At 34.0% G+C, this 14,978-nt stretch overlaps 1 protein-coding gene and 1 long non-coding RNA gene across 4 annotated transcripts; one reads left to right on the top strand and one right to left on the bottom strand.

The window, feature by feature from the left end:
• Nucleotides 1-4,089: 4,089 nt before the first annotated feature.
• On the bottom strand, nt 4,090-6,169 carry LOC145794846 (uncharacterized). Its single transcript, XR_014334795.1, has 2 exons — nt 5,782-6,169; nt 4,090-4,374 (listed from the first exon to the last, which is right to left on the bottom strand). It is a non-coding gene; the product is annotated as an uncharacterized LOC145794846 (long non-coding RNA).
• Nucleotides 6,170-8,649: 2,480 nt separating this feature from the next.
• LOC114289882 (uncharacterized) lies at nt 8,650-10,996 on the top strand. 3 transcript variants are annotated; one of them, XM_028233716.2, is made up of 2 exons: nt 8,650-8,932; nt 10,174-10,996. In XM_028233716.2, the coding sequence occupies exon 2, from the start codon at nt 10,196-10,198 to the stop codon at nt 10,778-10,780; it is 585 nt and encodes a 194-aa protein (XP_028089517.2). In that variant the 5' UTR covers nt 8,650-8,932; nt 10,174-10,195; the 3' UTR covers nt 10,781-10,996. The 3 variants fall into 3 exon arrangements, with proteins under 3 accessions (XP_028089517.2, XP_028089515.2, XP_028089516.2); XM_028233715.2 differs by having other exon boundaries at nt 8,670-8,932; nt 10,101-10,996; XM_028233714.2 differs by having other exon boundaries at nt 8,656-10,996.
• Nucleotides 10,997-14,978: the final 3,982 nt, after the last annotated feature.

The raw sequence follows: 14,978 nt of genomic DNA, 5'->3' as shown, positions 1-14,978 counted from the left end.
AGTGACAATCAATTTCGATATGCGTAGACCGAGAGTGAAAAACAGGATTAGTAGCCAAGGCCATAGCTGATAGATTATCACACCAGAGCTCAGGAATAGAAGGAACAGATATGTGCATATCTTTGAGAAGTTGTTGCAACCATGTGAGTTTGGTAGTGGCATTAGCCAAAGCTCTATACTCCGCCTCAGTTGAAGATCTAGAAACAATAGATTGTTTCTTAGCACTCCAAGATATCAAATTAGGACCCAAATAGACACAGTATCCTGAAGTAGAGCGACGATCAACAGTGTCACCAGCCCAGTTTGAATCTGAAAAAGCATGAAGAGAAAAGGGGCTAGAAGTAAAATGAAGACCATGATGAAGAGTGCCCTTCACATATCTCAAAAGGCGTTTAACAGCCTGAAAATCAGCATTGGTGGGAAGATGCATGTGCTGGCAGGCCTAATTAACAGCTAGGGCCAAGTCAGGACGGGGTAATGGTAAGATATTGTAAACCTCCAACAAGGCTACGGTAAAGAGAAGGATTGGAAAAGGAAAGATCATCACCAGCAGAAAGAGGAGGTTTAACAGCTAAAGGGGTAGAACAAGGTTTACAATTAGTCAAACCTGCTTTATGAAAAAGTTCAGTGGCATACTTAGCTTGAGACAAGAAATAACCATGAGGCAAAGATTGAACAGAGATGCCTAAGAAATAGGACATGGGACCTAACTCTTTCATGGAAAAAACAGTATGCATGTGATGAATAAACTTAGTAAGAAGGGAAGAATCACTGCCAGTAACCAAGATGTCATCAACATAAACAACAAGAATGATAAGACTAGTTTTGGTATGTTGAACAAAGAGAGAAGAATCTGAGTGACTGTTAACAAATCCCTGAGAGAGAAGAAATTTAGAGAAGGTAGAAAACCAAGCTCGAGGAGCTTGTTTGAGGCCATATAGAGCTTTCTTAAGCTTGCATACTTGGTGAGAATTGTGAACAAAACCTGGGAGTTGAAGCATATAAACCTCTTCATCTAAGGTGCCATGAAGGAAGGCATTAGAAATGTCTAACTGGTGAATAGGCCATTAAAAATGCAGAGCTAAACACAGAAAGATGCGAATGGTGGGTTGCTTTGCCATAGGACTGAAGGTTTCATGAAAATCAACTCCTTCTTGCTGTAAGTACCCTTTAGCCACCAATCGGGCTTTGTATCTAGCCACAGAACCATCAGAATTACGTTTGATTCTATACACCCATTTACATCCAATTGTAGTTTTATGGGAAGAAAGAGACACAAGATCCCAAGTACATTGTTGTTGCAGAGCTTGAAACTCCTCTTGCATAACAGAAAACCATACAGGAGAGGCTAAGGCAGCTGCAATAGTGGGAGGTTCAGAATGAAGATAAGAGAAATCTGATACAGCAGTAAGACAAACAGGAGGTTTTGTCTTGGATCTGGTAAGCATAGGGTGAATATTGGAAGAAGAGGGAGCAGAAGGTAGAGGAAGATCAATAGTAAGAGAGGTAATAGGAATAGCATGAGGAGAGGAAATGGAAGGATGAGGAGAAGATGAGGAAGCTTGAGACACAGATAAAAGAGAAGGAGATGAAGAAGAAGAATGAGAAAGAGAAGGTTGAGAAGAAGGAGAAATCTGAGATACAGAACAAGTAGAAGAAGGCCAGAAAAATTGATGAAGATGTGGCAAAGAGAAAGAATGAGAAGCAGATGAAGCAACAGTAGTTGCATATGGAAAACAAGATTCATTGAAGATAACATGTCTAGAGAGATATAGTTTGCCAGTTAGAGGATCTAAGCATCTATACCCTTTAACAGTTGGATGATAGCCTAAGAAAACACAGGAGACAGACTTGGGTTGAAGCTTGTGAGTAGTATAAGGTTTCAACCAAGGGAAGCATTGACAACCAAAGACTTTGTAGAAGGAATAATCTGGAAGTGTGTGAAAAAGAACCTGAAATGGAGATGTATTGGACAGAATAGAACTAGGCATTCTATTTATTAAAAAGACAGCAGTGGCTACATCATCAAACCAGAATTTTAAAGGAAGAGAAGATTGATGAAGAAGAGTAATAGCGGTTTCAGTTATATGCCTATGCTTCTTTTCAGCCACACTATTCTGAGCTTGAGTATAAGGACAACTGGTTTGGTGAATAATACCATGGGAAGAGAAGAGAGCAGCTATTCTTTTGTTAACAAATTCAGTACCTCCATCAGTTCGTAGAATTTTAAGAGAAGTATGAAATTGATTTTCTACATAGACTTTAAACTCAAGCAATTTGTCATAGACTTCACTCTTAAAGTGTAAAGGATAGATCCAAGTGAATCGAGTACAATCATCAACAAACAAAACATAAAATCGAAATAGGGCATGATCAACAGTAAACGGTCCCCATACATCAGCATGAATAAGAGAAAATGGACTATCAACAGATGAACAAGACATTTGGAAGGGAGGTCTATGACTTTTAGACACATAGCAGTCAGTACAAGCTATGGCTTTATTGAAACTAGTTTTATTTGGAAGATGTGATGCCAAGTGCTGCAGCTTGACAGTTGAAGGATGCCCCAACCTTTTATGCCACAGCAGATCAGAAACTGAAGCAGTAGAACCAGTGGAAGACTGAAAAACCTGTGGTTGCTTGGAACAGATGGAAGATGGTGGAGACATTTGATAAAGACCATGCACATTGTAGCCTTTATGCAGAACTTTATGTGTGTGTTTGTCCTGAATGATAAAAGAATCAGAATAAAAAATAACAAGACAGTTATGATCCTTGGTTAATTGATGAACAGATAGAAGATTGGAAGATATAGAAGAAACATGTAAAAGATTGGAAAGAAGGAATGAAAAATGTGGTGTAGGAAGAATACCATTGCCAACATGTTGAATAGGCAAACCTGAGCCATTTCCAACTTGAACTTGATCTGATCCCTGATACTCTTGATATTGCTGAAAATTGGTCAAGTCATGTGTGAGATGATTTGTAGCGGCTGAATCGATATACCAAGGGGGTACAGTAGAGTCTGATGATGGTGAAGGCACTGTTGCTGTATAGGCCTTTGGTGTAGTAGTGGTAGTAGATGGATAAGCATTATCATGTCTATACCAACAATCTAAAGCAATATGGCCTGATTTTCCACAGATCTGACACACAGATGCAGAAGGATATTCTGATTTAAAACGATTTCCAGAAGAATGTCGATTAGTTCTGTTTCCACCACGAAAATCACGAAAATTATTCTGAGATCTACCACCTCGGCTTCCTCTGTGCTGAGTTCTGCCTCTAAAATTATTGAAGCGATGATTTGACCCAAAGTTAGAGGATGAAGCATCAAAAACAGAACCAGATGAAGAACCTTTTGTTGCTGAATAGGCAACATACAAGTCTTGATTAGATGAATGCTTGATTTTACTTTCAATATGAATTTCTTCTGATCCAAGGAGAGAACACAGTTCTTTCATAGACACTGAAGTAGATCGAGTTCGAATGGATGTTTTGAATGCATCATATTCTTCTGGTAAGCCATTTAATATGAGAAGAATTAGGTCTTCATCATCAACCTTCGCACCAGACAAAGCTAACTGATCTGAAATAGCTTTGATCTGTGACAGATAACTGTCAATTGAGAAAGACTGCTTCCGTATGGTGTGAAGTTTGTTCTTTAGCTGATGAATATGAGATCGAGAGATAGATGTAAATCTCTGTTCAAGTGCTTTCCAGACTTGTGAGCAAGTTTGTAGATGAAGAACAGAAGAATATACAGCAGGAGAAAGAGTTGCAATGAGACATGTGAGAAGATTTGCATCAATAGCCTCCTATTGAGCATATGCAGGATTAGGAATTGTTTTGCCAGAGGCATCAGTAATTTCGGATGAAGGACAAGGAATTGCTCCAGTGACATAGCCCAAAAAACCAGTGGCTCGAAGAATATTATGAAGTTGATTTCGCCATATAAGGAAATTGCTGACATCAAGTTTAACAGTGACAAGAGAACTAAAATTTGATAAGAGAGAAGTAAGATTAGATGGAAGAGAAACAGGATCAGCCATGGATGAATCTGCTCGTGAGAGCTCTAACAAGCTCTGATACCATGTGGAAGATGAAGATTTATTTCATTACTTTCTGCACTCGATGATTACATTACAGCAGAGATGATATTTATAACTAACTAACACTAACTAACTAATTCACTAACAAACACTTCTAACTAATTAACAAACTTTACAACTGTTACAGATATTATAATGAGGACTGCTATCAATACAGGACTCTGATAGACAACATATCAATGCTGATTCTGATGCAGTTGAACTACTGCTGTGACTGATGAGGCTTGGACTAAGTGAACTGATGAAGCTTGGACTGAGGGATCTGTGGAAATGCAGAGTTAGTTACAGAGGCAGTTACTCAGTTACAGAGGCAGTTACAGATGAAATCTTATCAAAAATGGATGATCTATTTTTAAAAATATATTTGTCGTCCATTTTCTTATAGATAAATTGAATATGTTACGATTATCAGATCAATCTAATTATTTTATAAATAATATACACGAAGAATCAAAATAAATGATTCAAATTATTAAAACATGACTCGTGATGGACACCATAAACCCAGACAACATTCCTTAGTTCAGATATTTAAAGCCCCTTTAATTAATCCACTTTTTCATTTTTCTTTTTTTGGAACTATTAATTCACTTTTGTTAGTTGGTCCGTTTGACATGGAGAGTAACATCATTTATTTTATTTTATTTGGCAGTTTCCCAAAAACACATCAAATTTGTTTGGAGTAATTTTTTTTTATATATAAAAAAAACCCATTTTTAGAATACCAAAATGTTGTTTTTTACATTTCGTAAACTGTTTTTTTGCATATAAACAAAAATGGTTGATATTTTCAAACGTTTTATTATTTTTGTTTCAAAACCAAGTAAAACAAAAACAATAATAAACAAAGCAATACATAGAAGATAAAGGGAAAAGGAAAACCATCCAAGCTGATTTGCTTATAATTTCACATGCAATAGAAACCCATGAATGCATTAGAACTTTTTTTTTCCTTCTTCTTTTCCTTTTCGTTTTATTATTACTATTATTTTTGGGTGACTTTTTTGGCAAAGGCATTAGAATGTGAAATAAGAAGAAACTGCCTAAGATATCATTATTATCCATAGAGAAAACAAATTGCCATACTCAAGTAGCAAGTGGAATTTCATGATCTCTTTCTTTGTCCTTTCACCTCCTTTTCTTTTTTCCTTTTTTGCTTTCACCAAATTCTACTCTTTGTCTGGATCTCTTATTTTTCTTCATGGAGGTTCATGTCATGAAAAAATATTGAGCTCATAGTGACGCCATCTTATAGGGCATTACTCACCAATAAAATATCACAAATAGAATTAGGCAGATACTCTTTTTTGTTTTTGGAGAGTTAAATCCATTAAGGATTAGCCAAATGGAACTTATAATGGATTCCATGCCAACAAAATAGAGCTTACACTAAACAAAAGAAAAATGAGTAAAGAGGCACTTAGGCAGAGCCGAAATAGTATCAAAGACATGATTCTACAAGATCCTAACTCGTACTGCAATGCAGAAGCGATTATAAAAGATCAACACTAGGGCTAGTCAGAGATACCACAACAGCTTCCACCCCACAGAGGGTAAGCCACCAATATTACATCCATGGAGTCCAAACAAACAAAAAAACAGAACAAAGACAAAAACAAAAACAAAAACAAAAAAGCAAACCAAAGCATAGATCTGGGAAGGAAGAAACCAGGTATGGTGGAGGATGGGCCGCGGCGTGGCAGTGGTATTGTCTGTAGCAAGAAGCGGCGATGGGCTTCGATGGGCATCAGATCTACTTGTGATGTGGTGGTGGCGGCAAAAAGTGGTGAGACGAGGCGAAGAGGCGACATATCTAGTTCCGACAAAGAGGGAAAATGAGGAGAAAACTCAAAAATCTCCACCCTAGAGAGAAGAAGCACCTCACAAGGAGGGAGAGATTGGGAATGATGATCTTCCAAGACTTATTTTGCAAAAAAGTAGAACGAAAAAAGGGGGAGAGAGAGAGGAGAGAGGTGACCAAAGAGAGGTCGGAGCCCCCTTCCCTTCCCAAACGGCGCACTGCTATTTGTTTGGCAGAGAAAAGTTTTAGAAAGAGCAAGAGAGATCTCTTGTCCTTCAAAAATAGATAGATGCTTTTTCTTTTTCATTAACACTACAACATATAAGAGTTTTAGAAACTAATTTTTTTGGTCTTTAAAGGTAAAAATTTTGTTGCAAAAGACATTTAGAGACTAATTTTTATCGCCGTACAGATAGTCGTTAAAAGGTCATCGCAAAAAATAAAAAAATAAGACTTTTAGCGACAAAATTTTGAAAATGTCAGTAATAAATAGACTTTTAGAGACAAAATAATTTGGTTTCAAATGGTTTATATTTTGAGACAAAAAATTTGGTTCCAAAAGGATAATAATTCATTACTAATGTTCAATTTTCATTGTTAAAAATATAATGACGACACTTTTTGCAATAAAAATATTTTGTTTCTAAAAATAGTTTTACCCCTAAATTTTGGACTCTAAAACCTTAATTTTGGTCTCTAAAACCTTAATATTTGGTAGTGTAATCTTACTACGGATAGAGGGTTGCTGTTGTGCGGCCTAATGGGAATTTGTTTTGGACTTATTTTGATTATACAAATTGTTCATATATTATAAGGTTCGTCGAGTATATCATCTATGAAAAGAAAAAGTCAATTGAAAATTTGTAACCACACAACAAGAGCACATTTATAAAATAAAACAAAAAATAAATGGTTAGTATGATTTTGATAATTTTTTTAAAATAATTAATACTTGATCATGGGGCTACAGATATTCAATTAATCTGATTTTTTTCATAAATAATATGTTCGTTGAACCCTATAATATGAACAGTTTAAATTATCAAAATAAACTCACAAATCCTCATATCATAATTAATGTGCCTAAATCAATATTAAATTTTGGAAAAATTACATATTAGCGTATTTTTTAAAAAATAATATCAACATTAATAATTATAATTATAATTTTTTAATATATCTGTAATTATTTTTTATAAAATACACTGAATTGAAATTGTTCCTTAAAATTTTCATTATTTAATATTTACTTCATGCAAGCATGGACAAAAATAGGGAATGGAGTAGGTAGATGAATAGGTAACACTTCCCTCACAATATGCAAAACATTTACCCATCAAAGCTAGTATAGTGTAGGTTGACTTGAAAAACAAATGTAGTGGGGGCATGATTTTGGGGCTACAAATTGCATTTCCACCAACTTAGTAGTGACAGTGGGGCTAGCATTGCTAGTAGGTGGAGACATTCACACCCCACATGTTAAAAAGCATACATAAAGCCATCATTAAAGGCACAAACCAAAGAAAAAAAGCATTAGATCATAATCAAAACTAATAAGGGTACCCTCCAAATTGCCATGATCTTGTTTATTTTGTTTATAAAAACTAAAAAGATAATATATATACATATATATATATATATATATATAATATAGATTGAACGAATATATCCAACATAATAAAATAACTGAGGTTTCGTTTGTTAATTATATATTTTTGTCAAAAAATTAAACAGTCATTATAAATTATCACATCACTCTCTACTTTTCTGCATATTTTTTTGTAAAAAGTTTAAAAATTACTAAAATAAAATATTCCCAAATGAGGCCTAAATGGTATATTATGCTCTTTATGTATAATTTATGTAGAAAATTTGGACTTTTAGGAAAATTTTTAATTTATGAGTCAGGTGCATACATGTTCTTTGGTATATTCTATTTTGCAATCTCTTTGTTGCCGTCTATTTTATATGGTTAAATTATATTTATCTTACACTTTTCTTTTCTTTTCTTTTTCTTTTCAACTGTGACAATTAATTCTTTTAATTTTTTGTTAATTTGTGACAAGACTGCTTCTATTTAAGAAATTGACAGTAAATAATCATGTGACGATTATGTGCAATTGTCACAATATTATTTTCTGTCAACTTCTTTGGTGGAGATTAACGACGTTGTGACATGATCCAAAAATTAAATCACAATTAAAAAGTCAATAAATAATCGGAAAGTGAAATAGAATATGAAACCGTAAGCTCCCAAGCAGTGGGAGGAGCCCGGGGCTCTAACAACGTGCCTGTTGAAGAAAGAGAAGAAATGTAGAACGGATTGCTACCTATGCCTAGATCGCCGATAAATGGAAATTTTATTGATAAGACCTTTTCAATTGTAGCTAATATTTTATTACGAATAATTCCGACAACTTCAGGAGAAAAAGAGGCATTTAAGTGAGACACATTAAATAAGAGTGCAAAATGTAATGAAAAATGTTTAAATTTTTTAAAAGGACCAACGATAACATAATATCTTATTAAATTTTAAATTTTAAATTGTGAATTTTGAATATCTTTAAACTATAGGCTTCGTTTGGGGGCAATATATTTTAGTTAAAAAGTTAAAATGTCAAAAAGTTATTATAAATTATCATATTTTTTTTTTTTACATCTTTTAATAAAAAAATAAAAAATTATTAAAATAACCTGTTGCAATCTAAATATCTAATTTACTTGTTTAACGGAGATGGGGATCTGACCTGAGCAATTATACCATTTATATTTATTGGTGCTTGATAAGTCACCTCTCTGACTGTTAAAGTTTTTTATGTCATTGCACCAAAGTCCCTGAATATTTGACCAAGGATTTGTCTTCTCTGGGCTCTTGGTCATTATTTTATGAGTTCATTCAAAGCAACCCTTCATAAAAGCACCAGTTTTGTGAATTGGGTTGGTTGAATTGAAAGCAACTGATCAGTACACAAATGGGTTTTCTCCATCTTTGAAATCTTTGATGAAAAAGCTTCTTCAGGTATTGTTGTGAATCATGAATTAGGGTCTGTTTGGTTGTGATTTTTTTTCTCTCTAGTTTTTTTCAGAAAAATACATTATCTTTGTTTGTTTGGAGAGGGAGTGCCATGTGGTGAGCTCAGAGGTCTGCACATGGCTTCTCTTGTTTCCAAGTTTTGAGGCTGTAAACAGATGTAGAGACGCTAGGGTTTTGGATTTTTCAATGGAATCCGTACAGAAGAAGACCAGCAGATTGTGTTAGATAACAAAAGCCCAGTTTTCTAAAAACAGTGGAGGATTGGGAACTGTGAGTCTTTGATAATAAACAAAGACAACACAATTTAGTTGAGTCCACGTCCAAATATTTTCGTCACATTCTCTCTCTTTTTTTTTTTTAATTTGTTTTTGGCTTTGCAAACCAGTGCAGCTCTATCTGTTTTCCCAAATCTCTAAGCACAATACACCTTCAACTCAAATTGGGCCTTTTCTTTTCTCCCTCCTAGTTCATTCCCTTTCCACATACATATTTATAGGGTATCTTTAGAATCTGTTGAAATCCACTATGTACCTTTCCTTTTTTTTCCTTCTCTCCCATGTGCCTAATTTGTGAGCAAAGATTTAGAGATTGAAGGTTTCAAACTTCTTCTTTTGTCTCCAAACTTGATTTGTCTATCCATATCATTGTCTCAGTGGAAGGCCTAAACGATGGAATCTGACAAAAATGGGGCTTAGGTCACAACATAGTTGTGAGTTTTGCTTATTTGGCACTTTCGAAAGGAATTTGACTAAAATCCAGCGCAGGTCATGTCAAAGTTTGTGAATTTTGCTCATTTGGTAGTTTCGAAAGGAATTTAACCAAAATTCAGCGTAGGTCACAACATAACTGTGAGTTTTACTCGTTTGACAGTTTTAAGGTAAATCCGACAACGTTGTCCCAAGCCGCCTTGCATATCCTTTTCTTCATATACTTTACCAAATCTGTAGTTTAGCTTCTCTTCATTGCTCTCACTTCAATTTCTTTCAATCAAATAAGTATTTTTCCTTTCTTTTATTTATTTATCATATTTCATAATCCATGAATGTGAAAGACACATCTGAGAATCAAATGGCTTGTTCCACATGTTTCTTCAAGAACCCATTACCATGGATTGCTGTTCTTGTCCCAGTTATAGTCTCTGCTTGTTTTCTAGGTTTTGGGTTCTTACCTATCCTCATCACAACTTCATTTTTGATCATCATATCTTCCATTTTCTTTACCTCAAGACACAAAACAGTGCCTGATGAAATGGAAAGAACATCTGTGAAAGAAGATGAGTCTCTCACCATTGATCAAAAATGTTCACCAGATCAAGTGGAGGAAATTGAATCAGAAGAACTAGAGATTGAAAGTGAGACCATCACACAACAACAGATCAAGAAAGTCCAAGAAAGTGAAGTGGGTCAGACACAGACTCATGACTGCATAGTGGTGGGAACAGTGTTGGATTCATTTTCAGAAAGTGAAAGCATTGATGATGATCAGTACTCATCTACAACTGATCAAGATTCTGAGGCTGACTGGTCATATTCTGGCAATGTGGGTCAGAGCCCAGATTGCTCTGATCACTCGATTTCCGATGAGGAAAGCCTAATTGAGATTGCCCTTCCAAGTGGACACTATGTTGGTTTTGAGAAAGAAGATTCAATTTCAAAGTGTGATTTAGGGCAGAAGTTTCCGGATTTGTCGGCACAGCCGGAGTTGATTTTCAAGCAGCATAGTCCGATGGAGAGGTTAGCAGAAGGTAATGAGATGAACGAGGAAGACAATTTGATTGAGATTGACATATCCATGGGCTCCATCAAGTGCTCAAGGTTTGAGATTGAAGCTTGATCAGTTTTACTGTTTTTTTTTTTTAAGTCTCTCAAGTTCAAGGTTTTTGATCCTTTGTGGATTTGGTGTTGATTAAGATTAGGGTTTGGGTATTTGGATCATTATGTGCATTACTTTGTTGTGCTATGGTGCAATGAATTGTGAAGTTTCTACTCTTTCATTGTCCTTGTACTTATAAGCCTTTATACGCTATGAGATCTTATATCTTTAAATTTATCTGTTTATCATTTTCAATACACTCCAGTTATACGATTGTATTTTCGAAATTCTATATCATAAGGTTGTCAATGCATTAAAATAAAAGAACAAAGAATCTTATTCCAATCCGGTACTCTTATGTTTGTAGGACCATGAGGCTCATTTTGGTATCTATTCATTTGGTAGGTTTCTATGTATAGATCATCTATAAAAATAATCAATTTGATTGAATAATTATAATTATATAATTTTATCATATTATTTATAAAAAAATGAATAGTAAATTAACGATATGGAACTAATAATAAATCCCACAAATCTAATAATACCGAATTGAATTTCTCTCCAACTGGATAGAAACAGGATATAAAAATTTTGGAATAGAAGATCCTGACCCTTCATTCAAGCTTTGGATACCCTTAAAAGCACAAGTACTAGGCATGTCCCTTTATTTTCTCTTAATGCATATTAAAGTAGTGAAAGTTTAAAAAGGCATGGCTAAATACATGGAATTCCACTTGCATTTCCTCATCACTATCCTTCTTTTTTGTTGTCCATTTGGCTTCATTCGCTGTTTCAGACTTGACATTAACTGGATCTCATAATACAATTCAGTTTGAAGATCTAACTCACATGTTTGGTTATTATAATGTGTAAATTACACTTTATCCTTTTATGCTTGATCAGTTCTTCATTTTGATTTTTAAAATTTATTTGTTTTTTTTTTTTTTTTTCACTTTGACCTTACATATTTCAAGTTTTTCTCAATTTATTCTTAAAATTATTTTTTGTAGATAAATTATAACACATTAGCAGTCACATGGTATAAAATTATTTTATTATATATAACTTACACATCTGATATAAATTTAAATTTCAATATAATATATTTTTTTATATTATGTGATAGTTATCATGACATTTTCTATCTAATTTTGAACAAAAGTTAACTTTAATAATAAATTAAAAAAAACTTGAAACATATAAGATTAAAATGAAAAAAAAAAAAACTTTAAGAGACTAAATAAAAAAAAAAATCAAACAGAAAAAGGCAAACAACAATGATTCATCCCACTAAAAATATCACCACTAATAGCACTAATGTATTAAAAAAGTATAAAAAAAAAAAAAATACAACTCCAAGACCAAAACATCACATCATTAATGGCGGGACCCACTGCCACCTAATTAGTGGGAGCACTAATTAGTGCTCCCAAGCATTTTTGAAAGGCAAAATATAATTTACTCTATTATAATTAATGGATTAGATTGTAAGATTTATACATTTGGATTGGTACATTTGCAGTGAATCCATGAAAGTTTACAAACTATCCAATCTTGAAATTAATGCTTTGTGACCAGTTTTTTTGGCCTCTTATTTGGATTCTCACAACAAATGAGATCTATTACATCCACAAAATAAAGGAATCTATCGTTATTTTTTGAATAGTTGAATTCTCACAGGTCCCATGACCTTTGGCCAAAAAAAATGTCATATATTTCTCTCTCTATATATATATATATATTTTTGTCCTTAGTAATTTTTTTATCAAAATTAAGTTGTATTTTTTTACTTTTTTGGTTTGTCTTATCAAGACAAATCTAAAAAATATATATATTTTTGAAAAACTCTAAAAAAAAAATCATTAAAGACGAAAATAAGCCAAATTTTTTTATTTTTATTTTGGCTTATTTTTGTATTTTATTTTATTTTATTTTATTTTATTTTTTAAAATAAATTATAATTTTTCGGTTCGCCTTATCGAGCTGAATCTAGAAACTTAAAACTTCTTGAATTTTTTTTAAAAAATTTACTAAAGACTAAAATAACCCCCCCCCCTCCCAAAAAAAAAAAAAAAAAGTCATTCCCAAAACACCCAAATATATATATATATATATATATATATTCAAGAGATTTCAGAAAAATATAGTCAATCTCACACTTTTGACATAATTACATTGAATTTTCTTGTAATAAGGCTAAAAGACAAAAACTAATGCAGATGAAATATCAATTTTCATTCATATAATTAATGAATTACTAATAAAAAAAATGTTCTAACTATTATATGAATTAAAACCTCAACAGAGACCAGTGTAATTATGTCAAAATTGTAGAATTAATTGTAATTTTTTCTAAATTTCAAAAGAGATGAGTGTAATTTATCTTCTTTTTTTTTTTTATAAATAAAATTCGACATATAGCAACCCTCAAAAAATAATTTATGTTTCTAGTAAATTTTTTCTGCAAACCTCATTGAGGTCAAGATGACTGCAGCAAACAGACTCTCCCTAGTCCCTTCTCTTTTTCTGTTATAAACCTTATTCTCCTCAGTTCTTGTTGAATTTTCATAGCCCTAATTTCTATGACATCCATAGCCATCAAGATGGGTTTCAATTGAATTTTATAACTATGTTCAGATTCTTGAAATAGGCACGAGATAAATCCTCAGTGGGCTGCACAGTAGTACCCTGTCTCCATCAAAATAGAATATAGTATTGATTGAACATTTCACCCCTAGCAGGGTCAATGATGGATAGGGGGAGGGGCGGCTACGGGCACAGAGCAAGGATTCTCTAAAGTGATTTTTTCTTAAAGTTTCTTAGAGTGTTATATTGTATGGTTGAGATTTACTGGTAAGTCATATCAATTTTTCTGATGTGACTTGCCAATATATCTCAACCACACAATGTAGCACTCTAGGAAACTTTAGGAAAATTTCACTCTAGAGGATCATTGGTGACGAGCACAAGCATTGTCTCCAAATTCCGAAAATCTCTCATCATAGTGTTAAATAAAATATTTTCAAATAATACAGATTTGTCCCCATTGTTGTTTTTTTTTTTTTTTTTTTTTTGAAATTTAGTCAAAATATTTTCATTGAACCCTTGTTTGGTAAAAAGAAAAGTCTAATTTATTTTTCTTCATAAACCCCAAAGAAAAAAATACATAATTAAATAAGAATAAAGTAAAATATATATATTGTGGTAGCTGAATACATGAAACCGTGTCCTGGGCTGGCACAATGCGAGTTGACAGAACACGCTGAATCCATGGTCACAGATAAATCGGCTACATAAAGTTCAGTGGGCCAAAGTCGAATAAAAGCAGGCTTAAAAAGGTCATTTGAACCAATTATCCCATGGGCTACATAGATGGTCCACGAACGGGGCCAAAGCCCATTAGGAAACAGTGGACCCTTGGAAGGTCACTAGGGAAACAATATAAAAGAAAGGAGAGGAAGATAGAGAGAGGGATCTATTCTTGGACAATAGAGTATTCCTAAACCCATTACACCACAATTGGTGCCGTCTATGGGAATACTCGAGCTCGTTCATGACAGACATAACAGATAATTCTCCATTGGTGGCTGATGATGTTACACCAAGAACCATGCTTGGTTTGGAGAACATTACTGCAAGAAGAGCTTTGAATTTTGACGCAGTAACTCAGTCTTCACCTTCGACCTCGATGCAGGAAACCATGCAGATGATAATGGACCAGGCAAAACGAAACAAACAACAACTGGAAGAGATGGCGGCTGACAACGAATGATTACGTAAAGAACTAGCTCTAGAATTAGCCAAATCTTAGCAGACCCCACCGCATCTCGAATGAGCCACGACGTCGACACCGGAGGCATGAAAGTAGCACCGCCTCCGACTCGTCAGCTCAAGAACCCAGAAAGAATGAGTGCATTGGCGCCTCTAGCTCATCTAAAGGGAGTCCATACGTGCGGCACAGACAAGAAAAAGGTAATGATTCGGACGAAGAAGATAGATATAATCCTTTCACACAACGAATTGCAAGGGCCGTCTTGCCTAAAAAATTCAAGGCATTGACATTTATGTTGTACGACAGTAAGTCAGATCCTACGGATCATATTCGCCATTACAAGCAGGCAATGATATTGCATGTTGACGATGAGATGCTTATGTGTCGCATGTTCCCAAGCAGCCTGGGTCCATTGGCGGTCCGGAGGTATTATAAACTCAAACT

Source organism: Camellia sinensis, chromosome 7 (assembly GCF_055761805.1).
Source record: "Camellia sinensis isolate YWXY chromosome 7, ASM5576180v1, whole genome shotgun sequence".
Taxonomy (NCBI): domain Eukaryota; kingdom Viridiplantae; phylum Streptophyta; class Magnoliopsida; order Ericales; family Theaceae; genus Camellia; species Camellia sinensis.
The sequence above is the reverse complement of the archived record's forward strand: the minus strand, read 5'-3'. Positions and strand labels throughout refer to the sequence as shown.